Source organism: Lupinus angustifolius, chromosome LG11 (genome assembly GCF_001865875.1).
Source record: "Lupinus angustifolius cultivar Tanjil chromosome LG11, LupAngTanjil_v1.0, whole genome shotgun sequence".
In the NCBI taxonomy this organism is placed as follows: Eukaryota; Viridiplantae; Streptophyta; class Magnoliopsida; order Fabales; family Fabaceae; genus Lupinus; species Lupinus angustifolius.
In genome coordinates this window covers 7,697,028-7,722,755 of record NC_032019.1, presented here as the reverse complement: position 1 = coordinate 7,722,755, position 25,728 = coordinate 7,697,028, and the positions used below count along the sequence as shown (strand labels likewise).

The 25,728-nt window shown below is 32.9% G+C and overlaps 2 protein-coding genes and 1 long non-coding RNA gene across 5 annotated transcripts; 2 read left to right on the top strand and 1 right to left on the bottom strand.

Moving 5' to 3' along the window:
- Positions 3,830–6,738, top strand: LOC109359110. Of its 3 annotated transcripts, none has more exons than XM_019603636.1 (2): positions 3,830–4,111; positions 5,575–6,738. In XM_019603636.1, exon 2 carries the CDS (start codon positions 5,723–5,725, stop codon positions 6,503–6,505), a length of 783 nt encoding a protein of 260 aa, XP_019459181.1. In that variant the 5' UTR covers positions 3,830–4,111; positions 5,575–5,722; the 3' UTR covers positions 6,506–6,738. The 3 variants fall into 3 exon arrangements, with proteins under 3 accessions (XP_019459181.1, XP_019459180.1, XP_019459182.1); XM_019603635.1 differs by having other exon boundaries at positions 3,830–4,159; XM_019603637.1 differs by lacking the exon at positions 3,830–4,111 and adding an exon at positions 4,180–4,846.
- On the bottom strand, positions 12,199–12,986 carry LOC109360018. The gene is made up of 2 exons (XR_002109092.1): positions 12,922–12,986; positions 12,199–12,505 (listed from the first exon to the last, which is right to left on the bottom strand). It is a non-coding gene; the product is annotated as an uncharacterized LOC109360018 (long non-coding RNA).
- Positions 15,894–18,626, top strand: LOC109359565 (heparanase-like protein 2). The gene is made up of 9 exons (XM_019604269.1): positions 15,894–16,121; positions 16,255–16,291; positions 16,548–16,728; positions 16,823–16,977; positions 17,081–17,314; positions 17,394–17,583; positions 17,689–17,814; positions 17,893–17,992; positions 18,096–18,626. Exons 1-9 carry the CDS (start codon positions 15,909–15,911, stop codon positions 18,423–18,425), a joined length of 1,566 nt encoding a protein of 521 aa, XP_019459814.1. The 5' UTR covers positions 15,894–15,908; the 3' UTR covers positions 18,426–18,626.

Here is a 25,728-nt window from a genome sequence, read left to right as displayed (position 1 = left end):
TGGATTTTTATTTTCAAATTTTAATTATAGTTTTTACTTTTTTTCTTCAACATATATACTTTGTATAATTTGTGTGGTCTTTTTAAAATCATAGATATTTGATCAAATTCTTTTACATATATAGATATTGATATTGTTTATAATAATATATTCATAATTATTTTACTCTTATGAAATAGATTACGAGAATCATATATTGTGTTTGTCAAACTTTACATCAAAAGTCCTAGGATCCTGTCAAATTTTATAAATTATTTAATATTGATAGTATATATATTTTTGTGCAAAAATTATATCCTATAGATTTCAATGAATAAGAGAATATTGACTTAAGATGTCAATGTCAATATTTTATCATTGATGTTATTGGTCATTCTTGTCTAAAAAACTCTCAATCATCTATGAATTAAGATTAACTTTGACAATACAAGAAATATAAAAGCATATTATTTATATGATCGAGTTATTCGTTTTATCTTACCTTTTATGTTTAGCTGCTACACATACATCATTTTCATAACAAAGACAACCAAATAAAATCATGTAGACAACATGATTATTTATATTGAAAAGAAAATAGCTTAAAATTTTACTCATAATTCAATAATCGATAGATTGATATATTTAAAAGAACGAATATCATCACTTTAAATAAATACACATTTTTCTTTAATGTCTTCAATTATTAATTATTGTTATTTAGAATTAACATGATATTTCGAAACTTAATTATATTTCTTTACATTTTTTTACTAAATTAATCTTAATTAAATATTATTGCCCCTCCTAAACGTTGCACCAAGATCCGCTACTGCTTTTCATGTTCCTATTTTATATAAGAAGCTTGTGTTCAACCTAGAAATAATACTAATTTCATATGAGAATTATTGATTGGTACCTAAAATGGTTTCTTCTTTTGATTTCATTATTAGATGTTTGATATATACAAGTTATTCATGATTTGGGGTTTATGCATTTTTAAGCTTTTAGACACTATTCCATTTTGTAGTATTATGCAATGTTTCATTCCCATTTTTATAGCTTTCATATCCATTTTTACATTCTCATTTATATTGATGAATGTTTCTTCATCTTTACAGGTTTTCATATTATGGATTCCAGTGTTGGTGATTGTGAGATATTAGAAACCTCTGTCAGAGTTACACAAAATACCAGTGGAAATGTACAAGAGAAAGAGAGTACAAATATGCTTCTCAATCAGAACTAAAAAAGTGTATACCTCTAACCTCTCAACCAGAACCAAAAAGTGGTAAGGCCTTAACCTTAGATGCATGGAGATATTTTGAAAAAGCTGGTATTGTAGATGGAAAAGAAAAGGCTAGGTGTTTAGGGTGTAAAAAATTATTGAGTTGTTCAACTAAGAATGGAACTTCCCATTTAATCTCTTATGTCGACAATTGCAATAAGACCGCTAAAAATAATGATATAGGTGTTATGTTACTCGATGGTAGAGGAGGGGGGTTGAAAAAGAGAAAAATTGATCATAAGGTTAATCGTGAGATGATATCTGAATTGATTATTTCACATGGTCTCCCATTTAATATTGTTGAATGGAGGGTATTTAGAAAATACCAAAAAAATTTGAATGATGATTGTCGATTTATTACTAGAAATACTGCTAAAAGTGATGTGATGAAATTTTATGATATTGAGAAATTAAAGTTAAAATCACAATTACTGGAAATTCCTGGTAGGGTATGTTTAACTTCAGTTTGTTAGACTGCATGCACGAATCATGGATTCATTTCTTTGACTGGTCATTATGTTGATACTGAATGGAAATTAAACAGTAAGATTCTTGCGTTTGCTCACATGAAACCTCCACATACCGAGAAAGAATTAGCATTGAAAGTGATGGAATTTTTAAGAGAATGGGGAATTGAAAAAAAGGGTTTTTCCCTCACTTTGGATAACGCTATCTCAAATGACAATATGCAAAACCATGTCAAAGAACATTTAAGATTGTCAAAAAATTTGTTGCTTAATGGAGAATTCTTTCATGTAAGATGTTGTGCTCATATCTTGAACCTCATTGTTCAAGATGGTTTGAAGGTTGCTAGCGAGGCATTACAAAAAATTAGACAAAGTGTGAAATATATTAAGGTTAGTAAAAGTAGAACAAGACAATTTTTTGCTTGTGTTGCATTGGTTGGTGGGATAGATATATTAATTGGGTTGAGATATGATTGTGTCACTATATGGAACTTTACTTTTATAATGTTTGAAAGTGCAATCAATTATCGACGTATATTTACTAGTTTTAGTTTGCATGATACAAATTATATTTGGTGTCCATCAGAAGATAAGTGGAGTAGAGCTGAAATATTATGTGACTTTCTGAGACCATTTAACAATATTACAAAGTTGATATCTGGTTCTTCTTACCCCACATCAATTTTGTATTTGGGGGAAATATGGACTATAGAGTGTCTTTTGAACTCTATGTTGATAAATGAAGATTTGGTGATTCAACAAATGGCTCACAATTGTATAAATACTAAATAGGTTGTAAAATTTAAGTTATTTAATTTTTTTTAATATAAATAATCCGGGCAGGCCCGCCACAACCCGCAGCCCGCTTTGGGCAGGCTTGGGCCTCAATTTAAGAAACATAAAATATAACCGTGTTTTTTAGCCCGACCCATCTTAGCCCGAATTAAAAGCGGGTTAGTCCAAACCCGTCCGGGTAGCCGTTTTGACAGCTCTACCCATAGCAATCATCATGTTCAATATAAGGATGAAAATATGCTATATTTGGCTTGTTTTTAATTTTCATAAATTTGTAATATGTCATTCTAAACTTGAATAGTTGAATAGCTATATACTATGGAAGGGAGGTGGACTTCAACAATTTATAAATTTGACTTTACTCAAGAGCCTATGTTGAATGTAATTACTTAAAAGCAAATTAATTTAATTTTTTACCAAAAGAAAGTTTTTCCAATTTTGAGTTGATAATTTTGACAAAATTATTAATTTATATGTATAAACCAATTAAAATGCATGATTGACTTAATTGTTTTTCTCCTAAAATCCACATATTACTTTGTATAGTTAAATTGATTTTTGAGAATCAACTAGTGTTGGTTCAAGTGATACATGCTTGATTCCCCTTAAGCAAGGTCTCAGGTTCGAGTCTTGTTGATGGAAAAAATACCTGCTGGGAGAGTTAGGCCAACATACCTATAGATGTTCCCGGCTCGGATAAGATTGCCTTCGGTGCAATGATACCTATGGAAAACAAAAAAAATTGATTTTTGAGAGGTTTAAGTCAGATTGAATAATTACTCTATAATTTCATTGTTTTTTTATATGCGAAAAATATAAGTCATTTTTGAATATGCAATATCTTGTGATTTATAAAAGTTGAAGTGAGTTAAGTCTAAAATTTTTATGAGAAAAACATGTTTCACTCTCATGACTCTATGAAATTTATACTTCAGTCCCACCTTATAACTGAGGAAGAAATATGCATTTCCATTTCCTTTGTAAACATTACTCGTGCATAAATCCTTATTAAGTGGACTAACATTCATTAATAGCTTAAATAAAATAGAAGTAAAACTCCAAATTGATTAAAAAAATTATGCAAACACATTTGATTTTTGAAGGGAAGAAATTAACACAGATTTGGTTATAAAAATCTCATTCCAATCACAATAGTGTCTAAAAAATACTAAAGTGTCCTTAAAAATTATGTTAGAAAAAACTAATTGAAACCATATTCAAGTTTTTTGCGTTGCATGTGGCCATGTGTTTTTAAATGAAAAGTATATTAGTTTTTTGTTTTCTCTTAACAATGAGAAATAATAAAAATCCGAATAAAAGGGAGAATTGACCGTGTTGTGCTCTGAAATTCTGTTTAGACAACCTCAACGCGAAACTGAATTAACAAACATCCCTTTTGACGACGTCGTTTCATCTGTTCTTGTCTTAGTATATAATCCCCTGCTCCTTCATTCTTCATCTAGTTCATGTCATTCGCAACAACAAGAGGAATATATAGAGAAAGAGAAAGAGCGCGATCTTCCTCAATCGATATTCTCTTTCTCTCTCATTTTCAGATTCGTTCAATTTTCTGATTCATCTCGTAAATCACATTCCATTCCCCTCCCTAATCATACACTTAACGTTGAAGGTGAGATATTGTTCTCTCAATTTCCGTTTATACCTATAGATTCAGTTAATTTAATTCGAATATCCGTTGACATCGATATTATGTAATATGTGTTGTGATTGATGTTGGTAGAAACAGTTATAGTGCTATTTCATTGTTTTATTTTAATCCTTTGATATATGTTAGAAATGAGATCGATTTTTCTGACTAATTATGAGTTGTAAGCTATTGTGTTAATCAACCATGGGGATTTTGCTCATTGTGCGTATGTGAATTGAAAATGGTAAGTTGGCTATTGAAATGAAAACCTAACATGTAATTTAAAGACTGTGGTGAACTGGTAGGGTAATGGTTTTGCAGTATTTTTCTGTGGTTAACGAAAGCAAAGTTTTTCCAGAATAATTTTAATCATATGGTTTCATACAGATTATGCTTCTTAGAAATGCCAGATATAGTACTTCCAAACAGTGGAGTTAGAATCAGTTGAATCATACTATTTGACTCTTGATTCTTCACATATTAATGAGCTGCCGATACAGACTGTTTGATGTATCGGTTTCACACATGTATCGTGCTCAAATCGTATGTATCAAAGTTGAAATCGTGAATTGCAATTCAGAAACAGTCTGTGTGATTCACAAAACTTCGGACCACCCTCTGAAATGGGTTGGGCCATGCACAACCCGGTTCTGGAGAAGGGAATCTCGGGTTTGTTTCACATGCTTCCTTAAGTTGAGACTGGGTTGCGTAGGAAATGAGTCAGGCCAGACACAACCTGATTTATAAAAATATATTGTTTGTCCTCATTTTTTCGAATTTTTAAATGGGGGTAGAGGGAAATTTGCCCTTCTCATTCCAAGCTTCTTAATTAGTTTAAATATGGAATGTTGGTTCCCTAATGGTCTTTTTGATATATGTTGACTTGTTAATTTATTTTTGAAGTTTTGGTTTTTTGGTTACATAATGTGTTATTTGATGTTAAAATGCTAATATTTGTTGTTCCTTTAATTAAAAATATATTTTATATTATTTTTAACTATTGATAATGTATCTTACGAATTACAATTCATGATTCGATTCAGAACATGATTCGGAAAATAGCTCTTCCGATTCACGAGAGGATCCTCATTGAAAACCTTGTTGCCAAATACTGCATCAGCATCCCCAGTAATGATGCCTTTAGAAATCAGAAATTTGCGACCTTTCAATTTTGGTACAGAATCCCGTGGTTCTATAAATGTGTCTAATTGTTTTGGATGTTAGATTATGCTTAATATTTTTTGCTGTTATATGTACTATTCATAAGTTTATATATACACTACCAGTGTTTGAAAATATGTTAGTTTGTATTTTTGCATGTAAAATAAAATCATAAGATCTCCTTAATTGTAATTTTTAAGCTGTCGTATGAAAATCAAGGGTTGATTTTCTTGCAGGTTTTTATTGAGATTGAATTTGTTCGATAGTTAACAGGGGAAGAGTAATGGTTGAGTTTCATGGAAGAGTGTTTCCTTGTTTGGCAGTGGCTTGTGTACTAATGTTTCATTGATTGCTACCTTTGCATTGCAAACTTGTTCATCGTCCATGATGTGGAATTTTGCATCAAATGCCTTGTCAAGCATTAGGAAAAGAAGCTCTGGAGACCTAAGTCAAACTTGTGCAGAAGGCTCAGATGATGACATGTGCTCTAATGGCAGCAGAGATGAAGTGCTGGAATGCCCGATATGTTGGGAATCTTTCAACATAGTTGAGAATGTGCCTTATGTCTTATGGTGTGGCCACACACTCTGTAAAAATTGTGTCCTAGGACTTCAGTGGTCTGTGCTGAAATTTCCTACTCAACAAGTCAAAGTTCCGTTCTTCATTTCTTGTCCATGGTGCCATTTATTATCATTCCGGTTGGTTTATAAAGGAAATCTTAAATATCCTTGCAAGAACTTCTTCCTTCTTTGGATGGTTGAAAGCCGAAATGGTGATAGACAAAAGGTTGTTTCCACTTGTGTGGATAGCCAACAAATTTGGTCTCCCAAGAGCAACCTTCTGGGAAGTCAAGCTACTACTTGCAACCTTAGAAGGGCTTCAACAAGCCACTCTGGATCATGGGGATCTAACAGTGATGCTGGTGGCAGTGATGGTGCGAGACACCATTTTTCCCTTCATAAATCTCTTGATTTCTTCCTTCACTTTACATCGAAGTTTCCATTGGTCATCATTTTCCTTCTGATTGCCTTTTTTGTGGTTCCCTGCAGTGCTGTTATTTTACTCATTTACTTGCTAGTCACTATTCTTTTTGCTATCCCATCATTCCTCATACTGTATTTTGCATACCCTACAATCCAGAGGCTGATAAGAGAAATAACTACTTGAGACGTAGCCTCACATCAACAGCTCCAACCTCTGCATATTCAGTACATGTGAAGGATTGTTTGTTCTAAATCTTGGTAATTTCTGTTATTTTTAAGGTTTTTACAGCACCATGGTTCTTTTTTCTTTAGTAAGCAATGTTCATATCAACTTTGAGTTGAACATGTTGAGAGGAACTTTATTTTTTAGCAATTGTAGTTTTGTTTTGTTTTTTTGCACCTGAAGTGGGTGATTAACTATTGTATGAAGCAGTGTTGTTAGAACCGGACGGTCCGACCGGTCTGACCGCTGACTGGACTTGAAAACGGCTCTGATTTGCCGTTTTAACCGAATGAGAGTTGAACCGCTTTGAACCGGAAAAAACCCGGTCCGACCGTGTTAAACCTGGTTAAACCGGATTAACCCGGGAAGTAAACCGGACGGTTCACTTAAAAATAAAAAAAATAGGACAATGTTCTAATATTTTGTTTTACTACGGTCCAAAAAAAGATAAAGAAGTATTATTTCAATATAATTATACATAATTATTAATTATATAAAGTTTTACATTTATATATAACTATATATTTATAAATAAAAATTAATAAAAATTATTATTTATGTATGAAATCACCCGGTTAGACCCGACGTTTTAACCGTTTAAACCGGTTAAACCTAATATGGGACCTCTACCGGTTTGATGTCCGGCTCGGGTTTCACAACACTGGTATGAAGTAGAAGTTTTACATGGTGAAAATTTATTGTGCTCAATGATTATGGTTTTACACTTGTAGAAAATAGTTTTCGTTTTGTCATTGTAGTAATGTGAAATATTAGTTGTAATGCTATATCCTCCTATTTCAGAAATATTAGTGTGACTTCAGATCAATTTTTTGTTGGCCTCCTATTTTGTGGCTTCCTTGTCAATTTACATTTCAAAGCGCTGAAAGTGAAAACTAAAGGGAAAAAATAGTTTGGGTTAGCTTAATTAAACTCTTGAATCATAGAGTTCCATAATGTGATTAATCATATTATTGGTTAATTTGTCCTTTCCTGAAGAGAAGGTTGACATTCGAACTGGTAATTGTAGCAACACGAGCTAGAACAATGCCATGAGAACTAATGTACCCAAGAAGTAGCTAATGTATCTGTTCGAGTTTACAGCTTTTTCTTCTCCAATTTGTATCGAAGATGTCTTGTTTCAGTGCAAATGAGGACTGGACTGAAAGAACTATGAAACAAACATTTATGTTTTTTCCCGGTCAATTCTTACCACAGTTCATATTTTGCATAATTTCAGTTTTTCTTTATTACACTTCAAAAAAATAATAATATATATTACAAATTGGATAGTGATGAATTGGAACCGAACCAGGTTATGAGTGGTCAAATGGATGTAACATTATGACAAGGCAATTAATATAATATATTCTCTAAATAAGTTTTGGTCTGAGGCTTGACACTAACTAAGTGCATAATTCTATTACTTTACAAGTATAATTTATTGAGTTTATGGTTGGTTGTGTTGTTTGAGGTTGTGTCATTAAGTTAATTACTTCAAGTTCGAAGCCCATTTACATAAACTACAGCCAATTTGTGCTTTGTCTATACTCTATAGAAACAATTTCTAGAACATAATAAAATATTTTGGTTGCCAAAACTTCACAGCTGTTGGTCGTTGGGTGCATTGTTTGGGACGTACTCTTAAAAGAATTGGGGTTGCATGTTCTACACCAACCATGTCCCCTATTTTGGAATTTACTTCCCAAATGTTTTTATAACAGTTGGTGATTTATTGTTGTGTCTGGTTTCCGGTTCAACATCAGTCCACTGATTGCAAATTTAATTCTATAGTGTGCCTTACTGGTGTGAAAAATAAACATTTTATGTCAACCCATGCAATGATTCATGGTTGGATAAAGTGGAAAGAGTTCTGTCTGTTGAGTACTTCGGTTGGGTGTGAATCTATGAAATTAATCCATTATGCTATTTCATTCATTCAACCAACACCCTAGTTGGAGTGGTGGTTGTTACACCCTAGTTGGCTGCAAATGAAGCTTGCCACTACGTTACCAATGGAGTATGGTTGTTGGTCCAAAATATATATTTATATGTTGGATGTAAATGATATATTTTGGATAAAATATTCACTCAAATTCAAGTAAATGATTATCTTTTGAACTATAAAATGGTTTAACATTTTAAGTGAACCTATTAAGTAAGAAGTTATGAAAGTAACATCTCTTGTGTAGATTGTTCATAATAATTGTCAAATATTAGTGTGTATATTATCCATACGAATATTAATCGACCCAAAGGAAGACTATTATTTGACCGGATTATATACACATGTGATAATTATAAGATTGTATATGTGAATGATAAGTCAGTCCAAAGAATAATTTATTATTTGACAAGCATTGTAATCAATGTTTAACCATTATAACAAGAGTATCATAAATATATGTTTGCATTTTATGCGAATAGTAAGCGGCCCAAATGAAGATTATTATTTAGCCAAAATTATAAACATACTTGTGGTAATAAATATGTGATAATCATATAGTTTTTCATGTAAATAGTAAATCGGTCCAAAGAAAGGCTTATTGTTTGACATGAATGATTATCAATATTTGATTACTACATTGAGTGTAGCACTTGCAAGTTAATATTTTTGTCCAAAGACTGAATATTAAAGTTGTACTAGGTAACTTGTGATGTGCCCCACCAATATTTGAATTTAAGGGTCAAAGTTGGTTGTGAGTTTAATTACACAATGATTGTAATTTATTTTGTTCTTTATTCTATTGACTTCTTTGCTTTTATAATGTATGCACATATCTATTCTATTGTCTTCCTAAATTGCACTAAGAATTAAGGAGAGAACATTGTGTTTGTTCTCGAATGTATGAGTCTTATATTCATTTGGTATGCAATTCCAGGAACATTCATGGATGCAATGTTTTAGGAATGATTTTTTTAAACTTAAAGATATATAGTAGATTCCTTATTAGTTGGCTAAGTGAGTCTAATGTATATATAAAGTTATGCATCAGGATATTGTGTACTTTGTTAGAATGCATATATTTAAGTAATTCAGTGACAAATAATTGGAATGTAACCAATTAGGTTATAAAGTACTTACAAAGAACAAAGAAATTATGTTCTCACAACATAAAGTGATTCAGTTAGAGATCATTAGATATGATTATTTAGTCTTGTTAGATGTCAATACAGTTGAAAATCTATGTAAAGTTATATCTGCCAATTAGGTGGATGAGGACCTATTTTGGAAAATGCTAAGTATACACTTACAACTTCATCTATTATGGTAGTCATTTTTATGGCTTATTATGAGACATCTAATTATGAGATATGACTATGCAATTGTCATTTGGCTTTTGATTTAGATATATCGAAAGACCATTAAAGTTATATTGTGACAAAATGATAGCATTGCTATATATCGTCTAAGGAAACATTTCAGAGTGGTCAAATGTCTATAGAGCATATTGACACAAACTCCAAGTTGCACATCTGCTCACTAAAGGTTTATCATATAAGGTCTTTCACAAGTACATTGCTCATATGAGTATTATATCACTTGAGAATATTTTGGTTCAGTGGGAGTTTGTATTTGGGTGTTCTCTTTATATAGACATATTTATGTTTATGGATATGAATATATTTTTATGTAAAATAAGGTTTATGGTTCAGTTTCACTCTGAAATTTATTTATGGGTCTCATTAAAGTAAAGGAGGACAAGTTAAAAATCGACATGTATAGATCACAATCATGTGCTTTTCATGCTACACATTTCATTATTGATCTAATGTCATTTAGTTGTGTTAATATTAGTGATCATTGTTTGAGTTTAGTTATGATTCATATAACAAAAACTTCTTTGGTTCTATATATTAATATAATTAATGGACGAGATAAGGATATGTCTAAGGATTATAATGACATATTTTTGAGCTCATAAAGTCTAACACAATTTGTAAAATTACATATGTGACTTGTGAGAGATTGTAAGGAATTTTGGGTCACACGTGTGATGTTTGAATGTGTTTAAGGTCATTATTTTAAGTAGTCAAATTAAAGTGATCTAATTCAAGTAAGATATATAGCTATAGACATAATTGTCGTGAAAATCATTGTGTAGATACCTAAAGTCTTATTTCTTTTTTATGACGGACAAAAATAAGAAATAAGAAAATTCAAAAGGCATCACCCTTCATGAAAGGGAATGCATGTATTATAAATAGAGGTTATGATCCCCAATTGTAGACACAACAAAAATCAACTCTATTCTCTTCATCCCATTGGAAGAGGAACCAAAGACTAAGGGTAGTCTACAATTGGAAGATCAAAGAACCTACATGTTCTACCATGAACATGCATTTACATACAACGACAAAAGACATGGAGTTGATGGATACATGATGGAGGATAACATAAAATTCATAAACCATATTCTCTATGAATATATTAAGGTACACTTCCACTCTAGTATTTTGTATACTTTCTTGATGATTTGACATGAAAGATCTTGGCTATATGTGATGATAATGTTTATCATCTTTAATATGTATCTTTAAGTATATAAAGTCTCTCCCACTAATTAAAGTCTTCTATATTAAAGAGTTTTCCTACAAAAATATCTTATTTCGTTTGGTCATTAAAATCATGATATATGTCAATTAAAATATTTTATCACTTATAATTTTTCAAAATATTTTTGTAAAAAACGTTTAAATATGACACATGATATGATTTTAATTGTCGAATGAGACAACTTATTTTATATATCTGATTAACAAATTTGTTGAATGAGATACCTTATCCAATTAACAAATTAAACCATTGAATCTGAAGCAAATTCAAATTATAATTAACTGTTTGGATTGAATAAGTGAGTTGAGTTATTTTTTCTGAAACCGAGTTAGTTGGACTCGGTTCACAAATTTCAATTATTTGAATCTGATGGTAAATGCTTAATACATGTTTACTTATTATGAAACTTTAGTACCTCATGGCAAAACCTAAAACCTACTAGAACTAAAATTCTTCTTTCCCCTAAAACTAAAATCCCTAACCCATTTACCTCATTTCTTTGAATCTTTGTCATTCCCTTATCTAAAACCTAATTTACTTTCTCATTCCCTTTTCTAAAGCCTTCAAGCATAGGTATATTCGTTTCTCTCTCTTCAACCCTTGTTGTATTTTAAGTTCTCTCTCTTCAACCCTTGTTGTATTTTAAGTTCTCTCTCACTTACATTGTGTTCTTTGTTCATTCATTCCTTCAATTTATTTCCTTCTACATAATATATATATGTTTCAGTTTATTTCCTTTAATGATAGATCTATATCATAAACATTTTGTTTCTATTAGTGTATGTTTGTTTTTATCTGAGGTTGTGTATGTTTGTGTATGTTTGTTTTTATCTGAGTTTCTCAACAATTTGTGGTTTAGTTTCGTTTATAGAGAAATTAGTATCGCGCACTGATCAAGGTTAACAATGCAATGTCACTTATCAAAAGGCTTGTTTCGTTTGTTTTATCTGTGTGATTTGTTAATTATTTTTGTTACTTTGGCTACTACTTATTTGAATCAATTAGTTCTATTTAACTTTAACAACATTATTAAAATTCAAAAGGGGAAAGGGAAGGAACATAGTAGTGAAAAGAAGGCATATTTTGGAATAAAAACAGCAGACAGGATAATAGAATTTGAATGTGGAAGTAAAGGAGATAAACAGTTCTGGCAAGAGGGGATCCAGCATATGTTGAATTGCTGTGACAAAGTAACATAAAAAAATGGTTTACATTGGATTGCTGTAAATAAATTGCTTATACTTTTCTTTTCTTTTCCATGCTGAGAAAGATTGGATGAGTTGCTTGTAGAGTGTAGATTTGACATCATGGAATAAGATTTCACCAACAAAATGGTTAGACTACTAGTGAAGATGTGTCTTTTGTCACTCTAATTCCTTCAGAAAATCAACATTATCAACAAATGCCTGCATGAAGTAATAAATGAAACAAAAGGAAAAATAAAATAAGTTGCAGCTTCCAAATTTTAACATAATTGGAGAAATCTAATGTGAACAAGTAACAATATCAGTTTCCATTTCCTTTTTTGGAGAAAACAAGATCAAGAAATTTGAAACACACATCAAAGTAAAATTTACTCATATCTTCCAGTTTGATGCTTACATAAATCATTAGTTTATCTGCATGCAATTCCTCATAGTTATACAATAATCTATATCATGTTAACTTGTTTTTCTACTCTTACTACACATTACATAATCCACTTATCAATTCATCAACAAGCACTTTAAGACTATATCAGCCAAGTTTGTTGGTGATGAGGTTAAAGTCTTAAAGCACATAATAAAAATCTCATAAAAGCAAAAAGGTTAAGAGGCCATACCCATTTCCAACCATCAGGATCTAGGAAAACTATTATCTTTGTGTTGATACCTGACAGAGAAGGGAAGTGAAACATGCCACACTTTCTAGTTCCAACATCAAAACACCTTATGCTTCACACAACTACCATCCAATTTCTCAATCCGATGTAGTGCTTTCTCTATTGTTGGTTAATAATTGGATAGGTAGTTATTGAGGAAATAAATTGAAGAAAAAAATTAGTATTTAGTTAGAACTAAATTTTTTTATCTATATAATTTTGATTTCCATATTGTATCTATGTCTACCGAGCAAGCCTCTATTGGGCAAGATCAAGTTCCCAAGCCAAAGAGTGTCATTGTTGAAAAGTTATGATTAATTGATAACTGAAGGAGAGGATAAAAAAACAATAATTGCATCCATCAAAAAATTATTCACTAGTTAAATAAATAATTCATGTAGAATTGATAAGCTTTTCAATCATCAATTCTATGAGAAAATTAAAAATTGACATTTTTAATTTAAGGACTAACATCACCTACATGTTTTTGTGAATGTGTTTGTAGAGAAACTGATATATAAAAAGAGTGGGGATTCATTTACTCCATCCTAGTCATCAATTATATGAATATTTAATGGTTTAAATCTACTTATAATTCAAACTATTTGATTTCCATAGAATTAATGGCTAGAATGAAGAGTAAGTTTGAAAAACTTACTAAGTGGATCTCCCCATATAAAAATTTAAAAAGAAAAGGACGATCAAACTGCAAATACATGAGAAAGATGAAAGGTACACAGTTAGGGAGAAATAAATTAAGACACATGATAATTTTATAAAATATAAAGGGATGATTTATCAAATAAATTACAAAATGGTAATCACCCTTTCTTGGAAGCTAATAATTTGATTTTTCAACTAAATGTTTTTTCAAGAAACAATTTTTTTAGAAAGTCAAACCAAACAATCAATTGCACATGAAAATGGTTGTTTTTTAAAATTTAGGATGTCTCTCAAATTGAACCATCTAAGATTGATGATGCAATCAAAGATGAGCACTGGATTCTTGCTATGCAAGAAGAATTAAACCAGTTTGAAAGAAATGAGGTATGAGAACTTGTTCCTAGACCTAAGAATAGGCATGTTATAGGAACCCGTTGGGTTTTTAGAAACAAATCTGATGAAAATGGTATTATTGTTAGAAACAAAGCTAGACTAGTAGCCCAAGGATACAATCAGGAAGAAGGTATTGACTTTGATGAAAACTTTGCTCCTGTTGCTAGACTTGAAGCTATTAGGCTATTGCTTGCATATGCTTGTTCTCTTAATTTATTCATGTAGAATTGATAAGCTTTTCAATCATCAATTCTATGAGAAAATTAAAAATTGACATTTTTAATTTAAGGACTAACATCACCTACATGTTTTTGTGAATGTGTTTGTAGAGAAACTGATATATAAAAAGAGTGTGGATTCATTTACTCCATCCTAGTCATCAATTATATGAATATTTAATAGTTTAAATCTACTTATAATTCAAACTATTTGATTTCCATAGAATTAATGGCTAGAATGAGGAGTAAGTTTGAAAAACTTACTAAGTGGATCTCCCCATATAAAAATTTAAAAAGAAAAGGACGATCAAACTGCAAATACATGAGAAAGATGAAAAGTACACAGTTAAGGAAAAATAAATTAAGACACATGATAATTTTATAAAATATAAAGGGATGATTTATCAAATAAATTACAAAATGGTAATCACCCTTTCCTGGAAGCTAATAATTTGATTTTTCAACTAAATGTTTTTTCAAGAAACAATTTTTTTAGAAAGTCAAACCAAACAATCAATTAATTGCACATGAAAATGGTTGTTTTTTAAAAAGAAAATGGAAACAAACTAAAGTATAAGTTATGTACAGAAAAAATATTAATTTCTTAAAGTATGAATTTAAAATTAATTTATATCAATTAAGGCTTGCCTAATACACTTCTTTTAAAACCCATTAAAAGAGGGGAGCATGATTCAATGAAACCTAAAAAACATGATCCTGAAGAGAAATGGAATGGCATACTTGATTCCACATAATGCAAGTCAAAGGAATGTCATGATTAAAAAACAGCCTTGTACTATTTCACCCAAAAAAAGTCATAATATTGTTTTACTACAAATTGTGCTTCAAATAGAGTTTCTGTATGTTGACCCAGGCATGTTCCATCCATGCCAAGTATGTGGCCCCCCAAGAGGTCCTCATCAAACTCGTTTCTATAGAACATATTTTTCCTTGTGTGACAGCAATTTTTATATGTGCTTTTTTCAATTTTCTGAATATTTTAAAACAAAGTCATGTTTCTTTATGTTTTTTAGTTTCTGAATTATTTTAATTTCAAACCAATTATGGGACCAATCTGTATCTAATCATATTGGTCAAGTTTATATTATTGGAAGTAATAATAATATTTGAACAAATACAACCTCATTAACTCCTAATGATAAACTTGGATAAACTAAATATTAGATCGTGATTATATATAACTTAAAAAATCAAATACTTTAAGTGCAAAGTGAAGGACAATTTTTGTATAGCAAAAACATGAACATAAATCTATGCCAATATAACTTTATTTCTCTATTCCCAACTAATCAAATACTATAATATGTAATACTTTTAATTTAATATTTATTTGATACATATTTGTCAAAATCCTATTAGTAATAATAGATTAGACATCGGAAAATATGATAGAAGATCTCAATTTGAAAGACATTCTCATCTATAAATAAATAGAACAAATCATGAAAGGATTATAGATGGATTAATACAAGATATGGAATTAAGATAAACAATATTACAGGCATTCAAATTGTCTATATAGACGAAATCATGAAAACATATCTGTAATAATATTGTCATAATATACAAATATTATCTATATAAATGACCTAAGAAGTGCATAGACCCCAGAAACATATGTACACTATTTCCTATTCTCTTTACCAATTTCCAATGATGTATACCAAAGCATTTTTCTCTTGTATTCTTCTTTTATCATTATTATTTTCACTTTCTTCAGCAGAAAATGTAAAGCTTAGTGTGAAGAGTGTGACAAGTATTGCTAACACTGATGAAAACTTTATATGTGCAACTTTAGATTGGTGGCCTAGTAATAAGTGTGACTACAACCAATGTCCTTGGGGACAAGCAGGAATCCTTAATTTGGTATTTATCTTTTGTTTTAAATCTCAATCATCTTATGTATGATTATGTGTTATGCATGTTTCTATCTTACCTAATTTATTCATGAAAAAAGATATATAAATAACCACATCTTATGTTTTTTCAACCTTTGCAGGACTTAAACAACACTATTCTATCTAATGCTCTTAAGGGTAAGTTGTATGCTCTTAAGATTCTTTCAAATGCTCTAAAGATTTTATCAGTGTTATTCTACTCTACGTACAATATTTAAGTCCTTGGGGCATGAAACATAAAACATGTTAAGATTCTATGATGATGCATCAATGTTTCATGCCTCCACTTCACGTATTGTATGTAGAGTTGAATAGCAGAAAAAAGTGGTTAAGAGTTGCTGCATTAGCTATTACTTATAATTTGAAGATCTAATTCCCTGCAAAATTTTGGCAGCATTTAATACTTTGAGAATCAGATTAGGAGGTTCACTACAAGATCAGATTGTTTACCAATTCGGCGAACAAAAAGAATGCCCCGAAATGAGAAAGAAAAATGGTGGTTTGTTTGGATTTAGTGAAGGATGCCTTCCCAGGAAGAGATGGGATGAAATAAATGACTTGTTCAATAAAACTGGGTATTAAATTCTTATCATTTTTCTCTGAATGACTATGTATGTTAATGTTACTATGTTAGCATCTATTATATCACTTTCTTATCTAATGTTGCAGAGTGAAACTGACTTTTGGGTTGAATGCCCTCGCTGGAAAGAATAATTCCGGCAAGGACAAGAAGGAATGGCTTGGAAACTGGAACCATACAAATGCTGCAAGTCTCATGGAGTACACAGCTTCAAAAGGATACAAAATAGATTCATATGAATTAGGTACCTAAAACCTTTGATAATGATGTTTTGATTGAAATATCCACTCATTTGATTTTAACTCGCGAAACTCGGGTTTACGATGTTTTAATTTAATCTTATGAAGGAAATGAGTTATGTGATCAAGGGATAGCTGCCAAAGTATCTAGCAGTCAATATGCTATTGACATGAAGAGGCTCAGAAGTGAAGTTAATCGAATATACCCGAATGCATCCACAAGGCCAAGGGTGGTAGGCCCTGGTGGATTCTTTGGGAAGGAATGGTTTAGTAGCTTCTTACAAAACACAGGACCTGGTGTGCTTGATGGAGTGACACATCACATTTACAACCTTGGTGCTGGTATGTATCAACTTTCCTTTTGTTGCTTGCGTTTATGAGTTGTTGCTTGGTTTCTAAGAAAAGTATCATATAAGTGCAGGTGTTGATAAAGATCTTATCAAAAAGGTTCAAGATCCATTTTACTTGAGCCAATCTGCACAACTTTTCGAATCTGTCTCAGAAACAGTTAAGACTTACACACCATGGGCAGGGGCATGGGTTGGGGAATCTGGTGGAGCCTATAACAGTGGTGGAAAAGATGTGTCACATACGTTTGTTAATGGTTTTTGGTAAGTCTAATATTCCATTGAGTTTAACTCTTTCCCTTCATGTATTTTTCTTACCTTTTCAAGATTATTATTGACATGTCAATGAACTTTCTTATCAATTACTAGGTACTTGGACCAACTAGGCATGGCATCAACCTTCAACCACAGGGTTTATTGTAGACAAACTCTAATTGGAGGAAACTATGCTTTGCTAAACACCACATCTTTCATTCCTAACCCTGATTATTATGGGTGAGTCTCTTATATACATAGTTACATCTATGCAAGTTTAACAAGTTCAATGCTTTTCTAACTAAATGTTTCGAACAGGGCGCTTTTGTGGCATCGGCTTATGGGAAGTAATGTGCTTTCGGTCTCTCATGAAGGGTCTCCATATTTGCGCACATATGCTCATTGTTCTAAGAAAAGGGTAAGCTTATTCATCTTCTAATTTTTTCCCCTGTTGGAATTATTGATAAGAAGGAAAGGACCTTTAACAACATGTGTTAAAATTTCATTTCATTTCATTTCAGCCTGGTATCACTGTGCTCCTCATAAACATGTCGAATTCCACTTCTTTCAATGTATCACTTGTCAATGACATGAATATGAACCTACCCACAGAAGCAAAAAGTATATCAATGGATGCACAAACAAGGGAAGAGTACCATTTGACACCAAAAGATGGAAACATTCAAAGTGATGTTGTGTTGTTGAATGGAACTCCATTACTGCTGACCGAGTCGCTGGACATTCCTGACATGAAACCGAAGTTGGTTAGTCTATCTTCTCCAATCCATGTGGTGCCTGATTCAATAGTTTATGTAAGCCTCAAGAGCTTTAATGCACCAGCATGTAGCTGATTACATGTTAAAGAGCCATTATTATGACATAAAAGAAACCAAGGATTATCATTGAATTCCTGGTAATTTTGGATGTGATGTAGGAAAATTGATATAAAGTACTTTCTATACAGCCATTGTTCAAGAAGCCAAAGATAGCATAGAATCACTCATAATATTTGGTGCCAACATTTATTGATAAGTTCAGCAACAAAAAGTATGGTGCAACCACTAGATTATATGTAAATACGAAAATGGGACATGACTTTTTTTTTATAAGGAAATGTATTAAAAACGGGAACAAGGGATGCCAACCGGATTATAACTTATAATAACAATATAATTATAAGGATTGGTACACCATTGAGCAAAGGTGTAAGAAGACGATCCTATATTTTTTGAGAGTCACACCCAAAATCTAATTTGGATCAAATTCATAATATTAATAAAACTAGTTTTTTCCCCTCTAAAAATAATATCATTCCTCATACTCCAAATGGACCACATCATAGAAAACCACAACATTCTCCACAAAGATTTCCCTTTACTAATTTTATAGAGAGAAGCATGAAACTGAAGTGCTTCCACAATCGAATTCGGTGCACTATATTGTAGATGAAGCCAAGAATAAAAACCAGTCCACACATTGGTGACAAAGGTACAAAGTAAGAACAGGTGCTCAATATGTTCATCATGCATAAGACATAGAACGCACTTCAAATCATCCGCCCCAATAATATTTTTCTTATAAAGCTCTATTCTAGTAGCTATCCTTCCTTTAAGAATTTTCCACATTAAACAACAAACTTTTGAAGGTGCACAATTAATCCAACATAAATGAATGATATTACCTGATTCCATTGCAACTGAATTCAATTGTTCCAAGTAAGCAGTTCTCACCACATAGAAACCTAATTTATCAAGATTCCATCTCCATTGATCGCCAACACCAACTGTGCAAGAATGATTTCGAATAAGAATATAAAGGCTTCTCACAATATCTTCCTCCCAATCAAAAAGGCGTCTCCTCTAGTGAATGTGCCAAGACCGCTCCCCATTTGTCCAAGCCTCACAATCTGCCACATTAGCATCCTTCTCCAAAGCAAGCATAAGCAATCTCAGGAAAGTATCTTTAAGCTTTGGCGGACCAAACCAAACATCCTGCCAAAATCTAGTATGTAATCCATCTCCAATTTCCTTCCAGATATTAGCCTCTAACCAAGTAGACCCATCACCCAAGGGCGACCCAATTTTAACCAAATCCCTCCACCACCTCGATGCTGAAGGAATGGTGTTAAAAAACCCCTAAGCTCCATACTTAGAGTCAATCACTCTAACCCACAAAGCATCATTGTCTACTAGTCTTCTCCATTTTCATTTTCCTAGAAGTGCATCATTAAACCTCGAAATATCCTTAACACCCAAAAAACCAAGCTTTTTAGGCTTACACATCTCGGTCCAAGCGACCCACAGAATACCTCTAGCTCCACTCTTGTTACTCCGGAGAAAATTTCTCTGAAGATAAACCAATTTTGAGATAACCTTCTTCGGAGCCTTGAACAAAGATAACATGTATGTAGGCATATTTGTGAGCATTGAATTAATAAGCACCACTCTTCCACCAAACAAAATATGTTTGCATTTCTAACCAGCGAATCTAGAAGCCACTTTCTTAATAACATTTTGTCATGTCGAGTATCTACTTGGATTAGCTCTTACTGGAATTCCAAGGTAGAGAAAGGGAATAGAACCAATTTTACACGACAAAAAAGTAGTGCAACAGAAAGAAGACAATTTGCCAAATTAATGCCAATCAAAGAACTTTTATTGAAATTGACCTTCAACCCAGAAACCATCTCAAAACATCTGAGGATACTCTTCACACACCAAATGTTATTCTCTCTCAGAGTGCAAACGAGAATGGTATCATCTGCAAACTGAAGGTCGATAATCTCAATACCAAATCTTTCCACTTTGTACCCCTTAAATAGCCCGCTAGATCTAGCTTTTTTCACCAAGCCTGCAAAACCTTCCGCCACCAGAAGGAAAAAAAAAAAGGTGCCATAGGATCACCTTGTCCAATACCTTTAGACACCGAAAATTGCTCTGAAGGAGGATCATTAACTAGAACCGACATCAACGTTGAAACCAAACAAACGTTAATCTACATCCTCCATCTACTAGAAAAACCAAATCGACCAAGCATATAATCAAGGAATTCCCAACTAACAGAATCATACGCCTTTTCAAAGTCCACCTTGAAAAGAAGACAACCACTCATATCCTTATTTGCTGAGTGAATAACCTCGTTAATCACCACTGTCGCATCAAGAATATTACTCCTGGAGAAAAGCAGATTGGGAAGCATAAATTAAAGAGCCCACTACTTTCTTCAATCTTCCTGCCAAAATTTTAGCAATAATCTTGTACAATGAACCCACTAGAGAGATCGGTCTGAAATCTTGAATCTTGCTGGATTCTTGATCTTTAAAATCAAAGCAATAAAAGAAGAATTCAACCCCTTCGGAAGCTTACCATTCTTGTGGAAATCATTTACAAAACAACCCAAATCATTTTTGAGAAGATCCCAAAATTCCTGGTAAAACTTAAAGTTGAAACCATATGGGCCCGGACACTTTTCACTAGCACAATTCCACACTGCATCTTTTAACTCCTCCTCCGAAACGGTACCATCCAACTCGAAAATTTGGGATTCCGAAAGAGTAGAGAAATCCACACCATCAATTGTAGGATTGGATCTTTGATCATAATGAAACAAAGATTTAAAATGGTTAGTGACCCCTTCAGAAATTTCCTTATCTTCAGCACACCACACTCCCTCAATCCAAACCCCTTCAATTTGTTTCTTTTTGCGCCTATTGTTAATACAAGCATGAAAATAACTAGTATTAACATCACCCTCCTTTAGCCACATGTTTATAGATTTTTTCAACAGAAGACTCTCCTTCATGTTAGCAACACTCCACCACTCTGCAAAAAGTTTCTTCCGCAACAAAATCTGATCCATCTCCAAGTCAGCTAGTTCACCATCACAATCAATGCTAAAAATAGCCTTAGAAATATCAGCCAATTTGTTATCCAAGCAACCAAAAGAATCTCTATTCCAAACTTTCAACTTCAACTTCAAACGTTTCAACTTCTCTTTAACAACAAAAGTAGGCCAACCCGTTATCTGAGTCTCCATCCAAGCTCTCTTAACTGCATCCATGAAATCAGGGTGCTTAAACCAACAATTAAATATGAATAGGATAGGAGTTCTAGACTTCTTTCTATATTTCAGTACAATAGGACAATGATCAGAAAAATCTCTATTAAAAGCCCACTGGGTTACTTCTGACCAAAGAAGAAGCCAATATGGAGATAAAAGAAATCTGTCAAGTCTACTCATAACTCTCCCTCCTGGTTGGTACCAAGTGAAGCTTCTTCCGTTCAAAGGAAGATCCAACAACTCCATCTCTCTAATCCATTCATTAAAGAGATACATCTCTCTTGTACAACTCACACATGCTTTGCCTCTTCGCTCATAAGCACTACGAACAACATTGAAATCGCCAAGGAAACACCAAAGACCCCCGAATAAATCATGCTTCAACACACTCAACTCCTCCAAAAGCACTCTTTTTTAGGTCAGGTTGCAAGGGGAATAAATATTAACAATAGAACAAGTAACTTGTTCGGGAAGCCACATGCCTTGGATGATAAGAAAACCAACTCCCTTATAAGTACTCAATCTTGAAAACTTAGATTTATCCCAAATGCTCAAGATCCCACGCCGATGGATGGAATAAAATTCCACTCACACTCAAAATTACCCCATAACCCGTAACAACATTTTGGATCACAATTCTCCCATTTTGTTTCTTGAATACCCAAAAAATGAATATCATTACTACCTACTAGGCTTTTTAACAATCTTCTTTTAAGCCTACTCCCCAACCCCCTAACATTCATATATGCACAATTCATGGATCATCCCCCGACTCCCTTCGATTGGCTTTAACAAAGCCAACCTTATCTTTGACCTCCAACATTCTAATTTGTCCAACATGACATTTTCATCACCATTAAAAGTCACCCATATCTTCTTACCTGTTTCCCAAAATTTTTCCACCACCAAGTCCTCCTCTTTGAAATGAAGGAGGTTTGCATTTCTAACTTGAGAATCACTAATGGAATTTATAGTAGTTGGGTCCAATTCCCCCTCCTCAAGATTCATCACTGCATAATTCAGATTATTACTCACACAATGAACTTCACTTAGTTTGCTCCCTCTGTCTTCTACTGATTTTATATAACTTTTTTCTTTTGTCTACCCACCTTCTGAATACTTTTATTTGCACCTTTACACCCTTTGCTCAACATATAAAGAGGTTGAAAGAGTAAAATAAATGGTTTTTTCTACCTTTGTGAAGTTTAGAAACATTTACCTCCCTAAAGCATTTCCAAGAACTTCACTTGAATTTGGAGCCACGTCATGTTTCTTATTATGTTTTGATGAAGACCCATTTTCAAACCCTCCAATTTTTCTCTTCAAATAAATAATGGGGTTGTCCAATGTTTGACTAGTGCAATTCTCCATGCTAACTGCAACGTTGGATTGAATGACATTAAATGAATTGCCAATGGATTTGTCATTTTTACTATGGCTAGCCGTGTGAATAAAGGAATTGTTAGCCTTATCATTTTTAATCATGCATTCCGTATGGGCTTCAGGTTGAAGGCCCATCTTACAGTTTGAAATAAGCAAAGTATGATCCTCATTAACTATTGGAGCATCAGGTCGGTTCTGAACCGTAGGCCCAACATCAAATAAAAAACCCTCATTCTCCTTAGCCTCCTCCAAAGCTAAACATATCCATTCTTCTTCTTCCATAGGAAAAGCCTCTTGTAAAAGCACTGGCCAAGTTTGTCATTTCCCAACATCAATGTCCTTTCTTACTTTAAGGTTATTACTCAACAAAATAATTTCCTTTCTCTGCACAGTAGCCCTTTCCATTCCCACGAAAAAACGGTCATCCCCTTCCTTCATAGTGTTAGATCGCAATGTTTGAGGAGAGATATCACTATCATCTCTCTCCTTGCCAGCTTTTTTAGCCTCGTGGGCTCTAGTTAGATGGATGCCTACGTCATCATCTTCATCCTCTGAACCAACCTCTTCTCCCCATCCTGAGTTCACCTCTAGCTAAGACTCACCGTCCTCCGAATCCACTAAGTCAGAATCACCATCCCTGTCATCAATCCTTGATGTGTTCAACCCATTCGAATCATCAAATGCTCGGTCTATTTCCACCACTCTAATATCCCACAAGAACTCCCCCACCTTAACTTTGAGAACCGAATCGATTCTACTCTGGAATTCGGTTTTCAGAAGGACAAAGCGTACATCAATTCTATCCATACGCTTTGTTCCTTCACTCACCTTAATGAATTGACCAACAGAGCCTGTAATCAGCTTGAAGAACTCCTCTGACCAAACTTGCACAGGTATTCCAGAGCATCTCACCTAGGCCACCCTCTCCTTGGCTAATTCTTCAGGTGACCATCTTCTAATCTCTTTAAACAGAGATTTGCACCAAGCATAGTCTTGAAACTCTACCCCTTCTACTCCTTTAAGGAGTACTAGCTTGTTTCCCATAGGGATGCCTTGAATAGAGAGTAGACCTTGAGAAGCCAACATTCTAGTAACATCTTTTCCATCCTCGCAGTTTCTAAGTTCCCCCACAAACATTCCAACCCTGTCCAATTTGAAATATCCATCTATGACCCTACCCCCTGCCATTTAGGAGAATATCCTTCCAAGAGGCTTCCCTTTGAACACTGGTATGGATCTTTGTTATATGTTGTTTATGCCTGAATTTCAGATTAGACTGGTTGATGTTCTTCTCTGAATTCAACTTAGTTAAAGGCCTCCCATCTCTGCTGAACTTAGGTTTGTTAATAACAATTTTAATATTCCCTATCCAAACATTAGATAAGGCTTTTGCCACTCCTCTCGCTCTCACCTCTCATTTTTTTTCTAACTTTTTAATGGGACATGACTTATAGTTACATGATTCTCTCATTTAGCCTATGTACCGCGTATCGAATTCAACGTGTCACATATTGTGTTCATTATAAAATAACATTTGTAATAATAATGTGAAAGTGACGAACCGAGTGAAACTGGGTACCGCAAACCATGTAATTATGCTTTAAACTAATAGTAGAAAGTGATTTAAACAAAGTAAAAGAGGAAAATATTAGATTAAGCAAATAGTTCTAAACCATCAATGCATGCCTTAAACAAACTCGGAGTAGAAAAAACAACCGAGATTATCATGGCACTGCATGACTTACAAGAAAACTTCAAGGAAATCTGATGATTAAACTTGTGCTTTCTTGATGCTAGTATGTTGTATCAATGCTTCCAGTGAGCAGTTCTATCTGTAGTTCCAATTTCAGGGCAACTAATAACTATTGAGCTTGATTGGTGAACTACTTGAACAAAATTGTGAGTTCCTTATGGGTAGCTAACTTATTAACTTATAGGTATGGTTATAAGGATTAGTATCACTTTCAATTATCTACCCATAGTCCTTGTTAATCACTAATAATTTTATGAAAGGTAAGAAGACAAGTTATGATTGGATAACCAAAAATATAGACACACAATTAGGAATGCTAATAGAATCATCCAAAATGGTAAATAGAACATATCACAAATTCATGCTTAGGTAGAATCTATTATCCACTAATTCATATGAGATCAATTTTGCCTTGATCTTTGGGGAATGGTTTGAAAACTTTACCAACACCATTAAACTTGTTTACCAACACCATTAAACTTGTTTACCAAAATGTTGCAGAATGGTTAGAAAACTGAGAACTACACCATCCCTTATGTGTTGAAGGCTTTTGCTCAGTGAAGTGAGTCAGTGTAGAAATTTTCAATTGGGCACTTTACAAAACCTAGGACACTGTAATATTCAAAACCACATGATGATACTTTTATGTTGATAGAGATGTAGGTAACAATCATTTGGTGGGTACTAGGTACCAATACCATTGCTTTTCCTAATTCCCTACTCTATTATCCCATACTCTATTATCCCATACTGTTTGTTGCATTGGTGCTAAACTATATCACCTCAACCATGTCAAACTATTTCATATATGAGTGATGATATCCTCTTACTAAATCCCCCTATGCTACAAAAATATAACATATATCATTTGTAAACTAATTATTAATAAGCAAAATCATTGTATTACTTTTCTTATAGTATAAGAGGATTTGTAGATTTGTAAGATATATATATATATA